The sequence below is a fragment of the Macrotis lagotis genome, chromosome 4 (assembly GCF_037893015.1).
Source record: "Macrotis lagotis isolate mMagLag1 chromosome 4, bilby.v1.9.chrom.fasta, whole genome shotgun sequence".
Taxonomy (NCBI): domain Eukaryota; kingdom Metazoa; phylum Chordata; class Mammalia; order Peramelemorphia; family Peramelidae; genus Macrotis; species Macrotis lagotis.
Window position 1 is genome coordinate 150520625 of NC_133661.1, and position 12911 is coordinate 150533535.

General features: G+C 44.7%; 1 protein-coding gene across 29 annotated transcripts in view; it reads left to right on the forward strand.

The window, feature by feature from the left end:
- The first annotated feature begins 567 nt into the window (after positions 1–567).
- The window catches only part of TPM1 (tropomyosin 1), a 31563-nt gene continuing 19219 nt past the window's right edge, over positions 568–12911 (forward strand). For 10 of the 29 annotated variants that reach the window (XM_074234321.1, XM_074234318.1, XM_074234332.1 and 7 more), the window contains exon 1: positions 6470–6616. In XM_074234321.1, the coding sequence (XP_074090422.1) occupies positions 6485–6616 (132 nt within the window). In that variant the 5' untranslated portion in view covers positions 6470–6484. Of the gene's footprint in view, positions 879–1964; positions 2091–2299; positions 2426–6469; positions 6617–12911 lie in introns of those variants that run through there. The other 19 variants (XM_074234310.1, XM_074234308.1, XM_074234330.1 and 16 more) reach the window with 11 other exon arrangements.

The following is a 12911-nucleotide window of genomic DNA, read 5'->3' on the forward strand; positions in this document are numbered from 1 at the left end:
CCGGGAGCCCCAACTAAACAAAGTCAGAACTGTAAAATTGGGTGTACAGTGTGTGCGTCTGGTAATTCCTAACTTCTTTTCTCACTCCGAGTCCTTTTCCTAAATCTTCCCAGTTTGTCCAGTTAGAGAAAAACTGCTGGGATGGGAATGGGAAAAGCATGGAGAGAGGATGGCTGCCCACAAGACGAGTTCGGTGGGATAGGATTCGCACTCAAGCTCCTCCCGGGAGCCGGGACAGGGAAGCCCAAGATCCTCTCCCCAGGGTCCCTGCTCCCTTGGCCCCGGCGAGGACAGGTTTGGAAATAGGCACAGCACATCCCAAAGCCCCGCCGCCTCTGCTCCTCTGGGCCCCATATATAGTCATATCCACCGTCAAATGGCAGGCTGCAGCGAATGGGCGAGCAGCCCCTGAGGGCGCAGAGGGGAGGGGGAAGGGGAAGGGATCGGGAGGAGGGAGGGGAAGGGGAAAGGGGGAAGGGAAAAAAAACTTTTCCAAAAAAGTATTGGCTGTCTTGAGGAATGCGGTCGCCCCCTTGGGAAAGTACATATCTGAGAGCAGCTGGCGGCTCCGAGCTCCCACTCGCGCTCAGCTGCCTGTCCCAGCACAGACCTGCCTCCTGCTTCTCGTCCTCCTCCTCCTCCTCCTTCAGCCCCAGCCCCCTTGGTGCTGCCGCACCTCCTCCTCCTCCGCGGCTGCCCGGCCCCGGCTCAGTCCCCGGCTCCTTCTCCTTCCGTGCGTAGCCCCTGCCTACTCCACCGCCACCATGGATGCCATCAAGAAGAAGATGCAGATGCTGAAGCTGGACAAGGAGAATGCCTTGGACCGGGCTGAGCAGGCGGAGGCCGACAAGAAGGCGGCGGAGGATCGCAGCAAACAGGTCTGCACTTAGCTCCTTTTCTCCCCGTCGGCGCCTCCTCCCCACCGCCCCGACCCTGCAGCCCACCTACCCGCGGACCCGAAACCTACCGGGCCCTCCACCCAAGCCCCCTGGCCCGGCTCGGATCTCAGCGAGCCATCCGCAATAGTTAAACTTCGAAAGGGAATAGAAAACCCAACCCGGGACAACTGAGTGGGAACTTCTTGGGTCAAGTGGGAGCTTGAACTTTCCCAACTGCCTGCAACTCTCGTGGTCCTGAGAGAGCAGCCCCAGTGCCGCAGGGGACATGTTCAGCCTTGGGAACACCTTTCCGTGTTCCCGGTGGTACAGGCGGGTGGGGATGGTGGAAGGCTAAGCACCCCGAGGGAGGGGGGCGTCGGGGCCAGAAGAAAGGAGGGGGCTGGACAGTTAAAAGTTTTAAGGATGTAGTTCTTAAGTTGGGTTGGTGTCGTTGGATTTTGTTTGGGTTTGTTTTAATCGTAATAACCTGGTTTGTTTATTTTTTTACCCCAGCAGTGGGGAGTGGGGGGGGGCGGGGACGAAAGTGTTGCTAAAGGGTTTTCCCTTAGATTGGCGGATCCCTCTAATAAGGTTAGAGAGAAGGGATTGAGAGAGAATTCTCTAGTCATTTGGGGGGGGGGGAGGGGGGAAGAGGGTCTGAAATGTGATTCCTGGAGAGAACAGAGTGTGACTCTATCCAGAGACCCCTGCAAACTAGGAGACAATAGAAAATAACAGAAAGAAAAATGTACTTCCCCTCAGTTACACACACACACACACACACACACACACACACACACACACACACACTCTCACTCTCACACAAACACACAAACTCACACACAAACACACACACAAAGTCACACACACTCTCACACAGACACACAAACTCACACACACACACTCACACAAAGTCACACACACACACACACACACACACACACACACCCCTCAAAATCCTCAGGCTCCCAGCTCACTCGCATCCTCTCGGGCAGTGGCATTATCACCAACGCTGTCGCCTGTGTGTGTGTGTCTTTGTGTATCTCTCCATTTCCCACCCGCGCTCTCCGCGCCCGGCGCCCCCAGCTCGAGGAAGACATCTCGGCTAAGGAGAAGCTGCTGCGTGTGGCGGAGGATGAGCGGGACCGGGTGCTGGAGGAGCTCCATAAGGCGGAGGACAGCCTCCTCAGCGCAGATGAAACCGCCGCCAAGGTACCGGAGACCGGGCACCCAGCGCAGAAGTGGCTAACTCTCTCTCTCTTTCTCTCTCCCCTTCCCTGTCCCTCTTCCTCTCTTTCTGTCTTTGACCTTCCTCTGTATCTGTGCACCCACACCCTTCCCGTGCGCGATCACGCTGCCTGCTGCACTCCCCCCCCTCCGCCCCCCGGCCCTCTCCCCCTCCCCCGCGGCCTATCTCCCAGCTGGAGGACGAGCTGGTCTCCCTGCAAAAGAAGCTGAAGGGCACTGAGGATGAGCTGGACAAGTATTCTGAGGCCCTCAAAGACGCCCAAGAGAAATTGGAGCTGGCGGAGAAAAAGGCGACAGATGTAAGTGTCACACGTATACCACCACCACCCCCAGCTGCCCTCTCCTTCTTTCAGAGCTCCAGGTCACATCCCTGTGCCCAGCTGTCCAGCACCCCCAGGGTGCCACTGGGTTTGGGGGAAAATGAAAAACACTTTACCTATTCTTGGCCGGGTATCTACACACCCACCTCACCATTGGCATAGCTCACTGGATGCTGCCTCCTACTCGCTAGTGCACATATTCATTTTATTTCATCATTCTTATCTCTCTATTTCTGCCTTTGGGGGAGGGAAGGGGGATAAATGGTGGAAAACACGACAGTTGGAGGCTACTTCTGAGACATCCAGCCTCCTGGTGGAAATTAGCATAGTTTACAAGCTTAGAGAGGGTTTGTGTATAGTAGATTATGCTTTCCTGGACTTCCTGCTCTTTTAGTTTGAGTGTCTAGGATACAGATCCTTGAAATGTAGACCTGAGAAAGCCTAAAGCCAGGGCTCTCCTTTGAAAAGATGAAATGCCTGCAGCTTTTGATTAGGAAGTCTGCTTCTAGATTTTCCAGCCCAGAAGACACTTGATGCCTGGGAAAGCTATAGCCCTCCACCCAAGGAGCAACTAGGAAGATGATACTTGCTTGGGTATGCAGTCTGTAGGAGTTAGATCCAGAAAGTAAGCTGGAGGTTATATATAGCTCAGAGCTTTATATGGTATAGTGTGTGATCTGCACCCTTGCTCCCTCCTTACCCCAGCCCCACCTGTCAGACTTCTGACAAGCATCACAAAGTTTTATATGTGTAAAGAACAGTTAACCTCACTAGAGCTCAGACAAGTTTGCATTCAGATCCCTATAAGCATCACTGTCTGTTACAATTCTGCATAATTGATGCCTATTCTTCCTTGAGAAATCAAGCCAAATACTGAACTTCCAAAAGATAGATTTTTGCTTTCACTTAGTTCATTTCCAAGATAGATGCCTAATTAGGAAAGTACTTAATCAGGATGCTGATTAAGAAAATTCTTAGGATGTTAATAATAATTTCCTGTATTTATGATTGAGGAAAAGTGCTATTCTAAGTTGACTAGTAACTATAAAAGTAGATTTTTGTGTGCCAGAGAATACAAATATATAGATCCATCATGGCAGATGGTATAAGGTTAAAGATTGCACTAAAATGAAAAGCCTATAATTTTTTTTATTCCAGGGCTATGCTTTTGCTAATGGAAAATTGGATAAAAGCAAAGTTCTCAACTATGAAACTTGAGGTTCTGGGGGGGGAGGGGGTTGGAGGATGGTTGGCTGTTTCAGTTGAATAACAGGAATTAAGCTTTATACTATGTGATTTTAAAAAGAGAATCTGAAAAAGTATGGCTCTGTGACTGTATGTATGTAATGTGGATCAGATGTCTTTCTCTGTATATGGCTAAAGGGATGTGGAAGCATGTCTACCCCCAAATTCTACAGCAGGACGTTTATTTAGCTTCTTCAAAAGAGCCGCTGATAGATCAAGGGGAGATATTCCTTATAAGGAAAAGAATGTAGAGTATTTGGAAACAGCTCAGGGAGAGTGAAGGCAAGAGAGGGAGAAAAAATGCTACTTGAGTTCTTAAGAGGAAAAAAAGATAATTGTTGTTACTGCAACCTACTGACTGCCATGCCCCTTTATTAAAAAGCCTCATTTAAAGGAGCTATGGAATGGGGTGGGGCAGAAGTGAAGTAGATATTTGAAGTCAGCTGGAGAAGTATAAGAGGGGGAAAAGACACAAGGATGTTTGCTGTTAAAGTGTATTGATTTATACCCATAGATCTTTTAGTGTTGCTTGTAAACTGAATGGGGAAAAGGATTAAAATAGTTTATCAATAAATTATACAATGCTAGAACTAGAGGGGACCCTGAAAAATCACCCATTTCAACACTCAACGCCTTCCCCATCACGATTTTACAGGTGACATTAAGACATTTGCAAATCATACTTGTCTGATCTCAATTTTTTCTCTCAACAACCCTGAAAGGTAGATGCCATCATACCCCATTTATAGATGGGTATACTAAGGATGAGAGGGATTAAGTGACTAAAACTGTTAGCTAATTAGAGATAGTGTTAAATTTAAAGTGATTTACTCACTAGAGAAAATCATCTTAAGACTCAGAGGAAGAGACAAATGTCCTTCTAGAAAGAAATGAATTATTTCAGTGTAATACAGCACTTCTAAATCTTAAAAGGGATCCCTTTTCTTCTCTGTATTACTTAGATTCCCCTTCCATTCCCGGATTCCCTAAAGATTCTCCCCTCCTCCTTCACTATGAAGGAAGTCAGAGTTCTCAGTGTGAGTTTAGGGGAGGAGCTAGAGTCTTTATAAACAGAGCTGATGAATGGTATGGAACAAAATGAAAAAGGAAGCCTACATGTTCTGAAATTCCCCAGCCCTGTTTCCTTGGTCAGATCTACAGAATCTCTCTAAAAGCTTTGCTGAAAATGATTTACAAAAACAATGGAGTTCCCACCTATAACCACTTCAATCATAGTTTTTTGGGTAGTTTTTCCCCAAAAAATTTTCTTTCCCTTTCATTACCATACTACCCCTGTTACAAAATAGACTTTTTAAGGGACATCCTAGAAGGGAAGCTTGGGAATTCAATGTCTCCCAAGAAATAGTTGTATGCATTTCACCCCCCCCCCCAAAATGGGAAGCCTGTAGTGTATTATTGTATTACCTGAAATGTATTTACTTTCAGTCATTTTTTCCTGTAAATCCCTGGACTGAGTAATTCTAGTGCTTACAATTGGATTAGGTTTGGGACTGGGTGTGTGAATAAGGGAATTCTATCAAGGTAGAGCAGCATTTTCTCTGCAATTTATAGTTTTAAAGCATCGCCTAAGGGTCAAAATAGACTGTATACTGCCTGTGCGGGAGAAAGTACTGAACTCAATGGTTTCTACAGTCTCAAAACAGCTCTCTATCCATTAGGCCATGATGATTCTCTTTAGTGTTTTTTTGAGAGACCTAAACCGGGATCTCAGATCCAGTGTTTTTGCTTTCAAAGTGGTTTTTCTGTATAGCGGGAAAAGAGAAACCCTGGAAATTTCCCCCTTAGGGCTTGCTTGGCTTCCATATTATTACCTGTTCCTGGACAAATACTTACTGGCATATGTCCCACATTTAAAATCAGTCAAGTATGGGAGTCAGCAAGACGTGAGATCAAGTGCTGCCTCTGACACTTAGCAGTATGTCCTCGCTGCGCCTCTTTTCCCGTCTATAAATGAGAGAGGCTGAACTAGATGGCCAATTTCAGTTGCAAACCCTTAATCTTTATCCTCAAGATAGATGAAGTTACCAAATACCTAATAGGCCTGCAGGAATGGGGCGGGGGGGGGGGGCTTTAGCCCTAATTTGGCCTTTTTTTTCCCAGGTTTGGAAAGCTCCTCACCTGACCAACACATTTGATCTTTACTCTCAAGTCAAACCCCCTAGTTTCTGCATCCTCCTGGACTCTTCTAAACCGTGGCCACGAGGGGGCAGCCCAGCTCTTCTCAGTCTGGTCCCGTTATCCTCGGCTTTCTAGCTCCCCCAGCCTCGCCAGGGATGGGGGGTGGGGGGTGGGGAGGAAAGGTTAGGCTGCAGCACAGCTTACCTAGGAGGAGGGGGGAGGGGAGAGGAAGGTGTGTATTTGGGAGGGGAGCCAAGCACCCCTCCCCCCCTCTAAACCCCAACCTTTGTGGCCACAGACCGCCCTCCAGCTAAGCTGGGTAGGCCAGGTAGCCAGCCCCGCCCCGCCCCCGGCTCGGGGACTCGGCCCAGGGCTCAGCCCGGACTCCGGGCTCCACCCGCCTCCGGCCCCGCATCCTGAGCCCCGCGCACCCGCCTGCTTGAGCCCCGGCTCCTCAGCCCAGCCCGGAGAGGCGGGGGGACTTCCGGGGCCGAGCCGGGGGAGGAGAGGGAGAAGGAGCCCCAGAGCGGAGGAGAAGCCCAGCCGGGGAGGGGGCGCCCAGCAGCCGCGCCCGCAGCCTGGCGGCCAGCCCCCGCCGCTGACCTCCCACCCTAGCCGCCGCCTCCTCCTCCTCCCTGCGCGCTGCCGGTAACCATGGCGGGCATGAGCTCTCTGGAGGCAGTGAGAAGGAAGATCAGGAGCTTGCAGGAGCAGGCGGACTCCGCCGAGGAGCGAGCCGGGAGCCTGCAGCGGGAACTGGACCAGGAGAGGAAACTGAGGGAAACTGTAAGGGAGCTTGCGGTGCCCTTGCCCCTGCCCTGCCCCCCCTCCTGCCCCCAGGTGCGGCCTGCACTGGCCCCTGGGGCTCCCTTTCTCTGTCTGAGCGCCTTCTGGGGCCCCCCACCTGTGCCTGTCCCCTTCTCTATCCCTGTGCCATATGCGGATTTTCATTGCTGTCCGAGTAAGAAAGGCCTAAAAGAAGGGAGTCCCTCCTTTTCCTCTTCACCCGTCATTCCTCCTATCTTGAGGAGGAAAAGGAAAAGGAACGTCTTTTGCAGGAGAGGAAAATATTCTGTAAATAAATTTTCCAGGGAGCTGTTCATTTTTTTGCAAACCTCCTCCTTCCCCTACTGCTATCTTCTGTATTTATTGGGGAAGGGGGCAAGAAAAGCTAACCTCTTTTGGATAGGGAAGGCTAAAGAGGAAAGCAACAAGCCTTTGGTCTTTTTTTTTTGCAAGGCAAAGGGGGTTAAGTGGCTTGCCCAAGGCCACACAGCTAGGTAATTATAAAGTGTCTGAGGTCGGATTTGAACTCAGGTACCCCTGACTCCAGGACCGGAACTCTAGCCACCACCTAGCCACCCCCTTGGCCTTTGGTCTTTGAGAAGGTGACTGACCTTTTTAGTGGCTTAGTGATGCTAAACCTATCATCCCTATGGACCCCGAAGTTCTTAGAACCATATTTCTGGGTGGTGGTTGATTAGAGATGTGCAGCACCCAGTATTTGGTGGGAAAATTACCATGTGCAGACCTTTTTAATGCCTCTCCATGCCCCTTTCCTCCTCCTCTCCCCCACCCCCATGAAGTCTTCTTATACAGATATCCCATTGTTACTGCAGCTTGATGTATTGGGTAACTTTAGATGAGTGCCAACATTTATTAGGTGCGTTTACCCCACCACCACCCACTTGAATGTAATACCAGGCTTCATTCCTTTCTCCCAAGGCAAACAGCTCCAGCAAATATGAACAGGATTTCTTAGAGGCACTTAAGGTTGATTTTCCTCTTGTTGGTTCTGTGTGTTTGTGGATCAGGAAATTTTTTTTAAGTACTTTAGAAATTATTTTGATGAAAATGAATGTGACATCCAGCTGTGTTGTATGTGTAGGACTGTTCTGTATCAAGTTCCTTTTAAATAACTGTGACTATAAACAGAAATTTGCATGGACCAAGTTAACAGAAAAGTACAGCTTGAGGACTTTTGCATTAAAAAGATAATAAGGAATGCTTAAAAGAATTTACTCTTAACTTCTCAAAAAAAAATTCCCCTAACAGAGGTTACCCTGGGTTCTCAAAGGGCCTCTGAAGACCTACTCTCTGTCTGAGAAGTACTATCAAGCTAGAAAAGCTTAAAGTACAGATCTGGCATTCATAAGACCAACCTAGCTGATTTAAAGGAGGATCATCAGCTTGTTGGATGCCCACCAGGGGACAGATTTTTTTTTTTGGCTACTGCAACTCATGAAATGACCTAAGATATGAAACAAGCACCCATGTTAATGAAATCAAACATCTGTTGAAGTATTGAGTAAAGGAAATCAGACAGGTGAGTTTTCTTCTCCATTTGGTTAAAAAGTGAAGTCAGCATAGATCTTTCAGGTATCTGAGTGGGAAATTTCCATCCCTCTCTTGATCTCATAGTCACCCAAGACCTTGCCACAAACTGATCCTTTTTCTGTTGGAACATTAAAGCTTTAAACTTGATAGTATGGTATACTCCAGAATTTTTTTCCTTCCTATGTCTCATACATCCTTGTGCAAAAAGAACTATCAGTTTTGCCAATAAATTTGTCTTTAAAGATCCTCTTAAATTTTTTTCACCCATGAATAAATCTTAAAACTTGATGCAGAGAGAAAATGAATAAACTTCAAAATGCAGATTGGCATTATGATGGTGGAAGTCTGATCTTCAAACATTAGCAGTTGAGGAGCAGCTAGGTAGGTCAGAGGATAGAGCACCAGTCCTAGAGTCAGGAGGACCTGAGTTCAAATTCAGCCTCAGACACTTAATTACCTAGCTGTATGACATTCAGCAAATCACTTAACCCCATTGTCTTGCAAAAACAAAAATTGCCAGTTGATGTTGAAATCTCTTCCATATCTAAAGAAGGAATTCATAATACTATAAAGGGGGAGATTTGAATGATTGCACTCTTAGCTTAATGATGCTATTGTTTGCCATTGGAGAAAGAAGTATATCTGATGAAATGTATGTCACCTTGATCTCTAGTTTTCCATATTTTATGCATTTATTCATAATGATGGTCCTTGTGGGTATCACCAATATACTTTTCACAGATAGGTGTATTTTTTCATTATGCATATTAAATATTTTTTAAAATAGGTTTCCACTGTTAAAATCAACAAAATATACAGTATATTTTAAGAAAGTTTGGTATGTGCAGACTGTGAAGATCATAGGATTTAAAACTGGAAAGAAGTTTTAAGTGTCATTCAAACCAGCTTGTTTTGCTCAGATGGGAAAATAATTGCCCTTAAAGTCACCTATACATGTAATGGGCCTAGATCATAACCTAAATCCTTAAAATCCACCATTATTCTTTTGGATGATGTATATATATAACTGACAAGTCTTTCAATGACTCAGAGATCATTTAGCCCATTTTACAGAAAAATTAAGTCCTTGCACCCTGCCATGTGGTGTGGTGAAAAGAACACTCATCTGATGAGAATTTGAATTCTAGCTCAGTCATTTACTATTTATTTATACAGTCTTGTTCAAGTCACTGCTAAGTGACTCCCTGGGCTCTAGTTTCCTCATCTATAAAATAATCAAGCAGGATTAGATGAACTCTAAGGTTCTTGTAGAGCTACATTTTATGATCTGTGTTATATGCTGCTCTTCCCTGCACCAGTAACAATTGAGCTCAGCCTAACAGAATAGAATTTTGGAGACAGACCATCCATCTCAAATCTTCTTAATTTTGCTCTCCAAAGTTGAAATTTAGCCAGTTGGAGGTTTTTCCTTGGTTGCAATATATCTTAAACTATGTGTTAAGATTCCAGGTAACAAGTGTTTCTCTGGCAACAAAAGTAGCAAAAATATAATGTTTCCTCAATTATGAGCCATTTTCTATTCCTATTTGTGACTTCTTCATCTTCCCCAATTTTTCTTAGAGACTTTGTTTTTCTGTCTCCCCATTCCCTACCCATATGGTGCAACCCATTCAAGAGCTTGAGGTAGTCAGCTTTACTTGGCATGATGGTAACTCTAGCTGTGGGGGGTGGGGGGTAATCTCTTTTGTGTCATGGACTTCTGCAGTGGTCTGAAGCCTACATACTCAGAATAATGTTTTTGAGTGATTGAAAGAAATGCTAAATTTCAGTTAGAAGTTAGTGAAAATAAGGATTTTTTAAAAATACTGATCTACTGATGAGGATCCATCTGTCAAATGGCTTCTTAAATCAATAATGCTATGACCCAGAGAGGACACTGTCTCACTATTTCAGATCGTGGGAAGTAGGCAGTTGACATACATTCCAAGCTGTGTCCTTCCCCCCCCCCACCCCAAGTTGGTAAATATTTTTGGTACTCAGAGAATCCGAGAGTGAACTTTTGTTGGAACATTCTCAATGTAACTCTAATTGAAATGTATAATCTCAATTTCCTTTTTTCATAAATAAGTGGGGCAAAGACATTACAATGCCCTGTTCTTGCCTCTCCTTAATTATACAAATATGTCTCATAAATTCAAGGCTTTGGCACAGTTGGGGAAGGTTGTGTTTATCTGTTATCCATGGGAGTGCCCCTTAATGTCATCAGTGTTTTTTCCCCCTTTCTTTACCATATAAGGACAGGCGTTTTGCTTGGCTGCCTAGTCACTTGGGCTTTATACAGAAAGTTGGGTGAAACTCTCTTGTTGTAACTAACTACACAAAAAGTAAAAAGACCTGACCTTTGGTCATCCTGTGTTCTACCTTCTCAAGTTAAGGGCTTTCTAGAAGGACTTCAGTCTTATTAGAGGGTTGATTTCAGTTACAATGCTGTCTTTAAGTTAATGCTTTTTCCCATTTTTAGTTATTGGTTTGGATTAACATATCCTAATTTAAATTAAAACCTAGCTTTGGTGAATTTTCTTCCTCTTTGCCTTATGGGATAGATATGATTTGGAGTAACCAACTAGCTATTGAGGGCGGTGCTTTATGTTTTCTGTAATGATTTAAATGTCCACTCTTAATTGGTACCAGGGAGCTCTGGAGTATGGTACAAGGGCCCAGCTTTTTTTTAATAGCTGAGCTTTAGTAGGATGTTAATCAACACAGTAGCACCTTTTCAAAGTAACTCATTACAAGGTGATACACAGTGTCTCTTCTGAAATAGAAGAAACTAGTATCTAAGTGAAAAACAGCTGGTGCCATCCACACATATCAACATTCAATGCTAATTTAGAAGGAAGCTAAATACAGTAAACTAAAGGTGATTTACATGACTGGAAATTATTTTTTGAGGGTTGGGAGGACTTTGCTTTTTCTCTTTCTATGTTTAAATAACAGATAGGCACAGGTGTCTTGCTGATATAGATAATACTTAAATATTGTAGTAAAAAACTTTACAAATAACTAAAAAGCATCAGAAATAAGAATTCGTGACAGATAGTGATAGTTAAATAGGCTAGCTGGCTGGCTTTCAATAATTAGTAGAAGTGAATGCTCTCGAGTTCCTACAGATCTGGATGGGGAATGGAATGAGGGAGAAAGTGTCTTTAAACTGTGGGAAAAAAATGTGTGATCCATTCCTATTAACATAATCAAACTGAGACTGGGCTTATGTAAATTAGACAACCTCTGGGGCCTGAGATAACTGGTGATGGAGGTGCCAAGACTCTCCCTACTTTGCTGAATTTTGCCCTCAGGGTGAGCTTCAACTGCTTTCCTCTCTCCCAGTCCTAGGTCTGACCTTGTAATACCTAATACTTCCCTTAACCTTACTTAACTTTTCCTCTTCTGGAATTTTGAAAAGTTGCTTCACTCTTTGCCCAATACAAGGCTCCTATGTATCCTGCCTTATTTCTACCATTTTCCCAACAACTAGAAGGCATTCATAACTCCCACAAGATTCTTCCATTTGCTGCTTGGGGTGCAAGTGATCTGCTACTAATTGTGCAACCCTTAGATTGTAAAATTCTTGAGGGCAGGAACTCTGTCCTTTACCTCATTTAGTAACACCCTCCCCCCCCCTCCTTTTTTTAAACACAGTATCTGGTACGTAGTAGGTGGTCAATAAATGTTTATTGAGTTGGTACCTGGAGATAACCTTTAGAATTGTTGTCCATAGTAGAAAAGCCTGAAAAGAGCCTATCCAGAAGGTCCTTCTTTAAGGCTTCTTGGGATTGTTGTAGTTTGTTTTGTGCTTTTAATCAAAATCCTTTTAAATTTAAAAATGGAAATAAAGATTGTACCTTGAGTCTGCCTTGTTCCACACTTGGCATTTCTTTTTTTGTTGTTTGTTTTTGTGGAGCAATGGTGTTAAATGACTTGCCCAAGGTCTCAAAGCTAGTTAGTATCTTGTCTGAGACCAGATTTAAACTCAGGTCCTCCAGGGCCCAAGCTCTATCCACTGCCTCCTGATGATGATGCTTGTCCTTCATTTTAGAAGAGGGCCATAACATCAGGGAGTTGAAGCCATAGCAAGCCAGTGAATTGGATTTGAATGGGGGGGGGGGGGGGGAGAAGCTGAGCTAAGCCACCAGCCTCACTTTCTCCTCTGGAGCCATCTAAGTCCAGTGGCCAGATAGGAATCAAGATAGAAATGCCCTGGAGGAGAGGCAATCAGGGTTAAGTGACTTGCCCAAGGTCACACAGCTAGTGTCAGAGGTCAGAGTCAAACTCAAGTCCTCTTGACACCAAAACCAGTGTAATATCCACTACAGCTTGGCATTTCTGTTATAAAAGGTTTGTTAAGTAATCGATTAGTTATTTATATAATTAATTTAGTTCAAGATCTAATAGTAACCTGGCTAAGGGGCCAGAAAGACAATTAGTTCAATATATAAGGATTCTGTTATCTTTTCAAGCCACTCTTAGATGACACCAATAGGAGCAATCTTGAAGTTTAGACTTGGATTCAGGAAGACATGAATTCAGATTCTCCTTCCAAAACCTACCAGTTATGACCATGAGCAAATCACTTATTGTGAGTCTGAGTCTCAATTCCTATATTTGTATCAAGGAGATATTAATATCTACAGTGTCTTCTTTATAGGTTTTTCCTGAGGCTCAAATTAGATGATTAAGAAGCACTTTGCAAGCTTTAAAGCATTATGTAAATGTCAGTTATTAT